This window comes from Humulus lupulus, chromosome 1 (genome assembly GCF_963169125.1).
Source record: "Humulus lupulus chromosome 1, drHumLupu1.1, whole genome shotgun sequence".
NCBI classification, from domain to species: Eukaryota; Viridiplantae; Streptophyta; class Magnoliopsida; order Rosales; family Cannabaceae; genus Humulus; species Humulus lupulus.
Window position 1 is genome coordinate 234149229 of NC_084793.1, and position 2192 is coordinate 234151420.

Below are 2192 nucleotides of genomic sequence, written 5' to 3' on the forward strand. Positions count from 1 at the left end.
CGAATTGGGAGCTACCGTTCGAGTTGATGTGTGATGCAAGTGATTATGCTGTCGGGGCTGTGTTGGGTCAACGAGTTGACAAGGTTTTTCGCACCATCTACTATGCTAGTAGGACCTTGAATGATGCTCAGTTGAATTATGCTACTACTGAAAAGGAGATGTTGGCCATAGTCTTTGCTTGTGATAAGTTTAGACCATATTTAATCGAGAATAAGGTTATTGTGTACACAGACCATTCGGCGATCAAATACCTTATGACCAAGAAGGATGCCAAGCCAAGACTAATTCGATGGGTCCTTCTCCTCCAGGAGTTTGAATTAGAAATTAGAGACAAGAAGGGTACCGAGAACCTAGTAGCAGATCATTTGTCAAGATTGGAGTCAGAAGAGGGTCAGAATATGAAGGAAGTCCAGATAAATGATGAGTTCCCTGATGAGCAGTTGTTCGCTTTAAAAGAAAGTTTGTTGGTTCCATGGTTTGCTGATTATGTCAACTTCCTAGCTGCAAACATCACACCTCCTGACATGACAAGACAACAATTGAAGAAATTCTTTTATGAGGTAAAGCACTATTATTGGGAAGAGCCAATCCTTTATAAGCACTGTGCCGATCAGATAATTAGAAGATGTGTGCCTGAAGAGGAGATGTACTCTATCCTGAATCATTGTCATAGTCTGCAGTGTGGAGGTCACTTTGGTGGGACAAGGACCGCTGCAAAGGTTCTACAAAGTGGGTTCTTCTGGCCAACTCTCTTTAAGGATGTTCATGAGTTTTTCAAGGCATGTGATCGTTGTCAGAGGACTGGTAATATTTCAAGAAGGAACGAGATGCCTTTGACTGGTATTTTAGAAGTGGAACTGTTTGATATGTGGGGTATTGACTTCATGGGCCCTTTTCCGTCATCATACAACAATCTGTTTATTTTGGTAGCTGTGGATTACGTTTCTAAGTGGGTGGAAGCGGCTGCAACTCATGCTAATGACGGTAAAACAGTCCTTACTTTTCTCCAAAAGTACATTTTCACCCGGTTTGGTACTCCTAGAGCTATTATTAGTGATGAGGGGAGTCATTTCTGTAACAAGCAATTTGAGGCGTTACTTGCGAAATATGGAGTTAGACATAGAAAAGCATTACCCTATCACCCGTAGAGTAATGGACAAGCTGAGATTTCCAACCGGGAAATTAAGCTAATATTGGAGAAGACGGTACAGAGCTCGAGGAAAGACTGGTCTAAGAAGCTCGATGATGCTTTGTGGGCATACAGAACAGCTTTCAAAACACCTATTGGTATGTCACCATATAGGCTGGTCTTTGGGAAAGCGTGTCATCTTCCAGTGGAACTTGAGCATAGAGCATTTTGGGCCATGAAGACCTTGAACATGGACTTGGTAGCAGCTGGTGAGAAGAGGCTTTTGCAATTGAACGAGTTGGAAGAGTTTAGAAACGACGCCTATGAGAACGCCAAGATTTACAAGGAGAGGACTAAGAAGTGGCATGACCAGAACCTTGTCAGGAAAGAATTCCAACCAGGTCAACAGGTATTACTCTTTAATTCAAGATTGAAACTTTTTCCGGGCAAGTTGAAATCGAGATGGTCTGGTCCTTTCACGATATTACAAGTGTTTCCTTATGGTTCCGTTGAAGTAACAAGTGAAAAGACTGGCAAGTTTAAAGTAAATGGTCAGCGATTAAAGCTCTACTTGGGTGGTCAGTTTGATCAAGCCAAGTCCGCCATCCTCTTGGCGCCTCAGTAAGGAGGAAACCAGCGTCCGGCTATATGACGTTAACGACAGCGCCATTGGGAGGCATCCCAAAGTGTATTTTGTTTTGCATTGTAATTTTTGGTTTGGAACAATTAGTATTTTTAAGTGTTTTTATTTCGTAGTTTTATTGTATTCTGTGTAAAGAGAAAACCGTGAAAAGCGTGAAAAATTGAAATTTTTTTGCTGTATTTTAATTAGGGCCGCGGCGCATCTTGTAGAGCTGCGGCGCCTAGGGGTATTAGCGCCGTGGCGAGGCGCTGGACAGAGAGCATGAAAAATTGGAGTCGAGCTAGCGCCGCGATGCTAGTGGGTTGCGCCGCGGCGCCAACACGGGCCACCATTTAAATCCGAGATTTTGCCCCAATTTTTTTTAGACCCAAAAAAATACACCATCTGCCTCTCTTCAGCTTCTCCGCCTCTCCTCCGCCC

General features: G+C 43.3%; 1 protein-coding gene across 1 annotated transcript; it reads left to right on the plus strand.

Annotated features, from left to right (window-relative positions):
- Window positions 1–1289: 1289 nt before the first annotated feature.
- On the plus strand, window positions 1290–1754 carry LOC133830931 (uncharacterized). The gene has a single exon (XM_062261051.1). It carries the CDS (start codon window positions 1290–1292, stop codon window positions 1752–1754), a length of 465 nt encoding a protein of 154 aa, XP_062117035.1.
- Window positions 1755–2192: the final 438 nt, after the last annotated feature.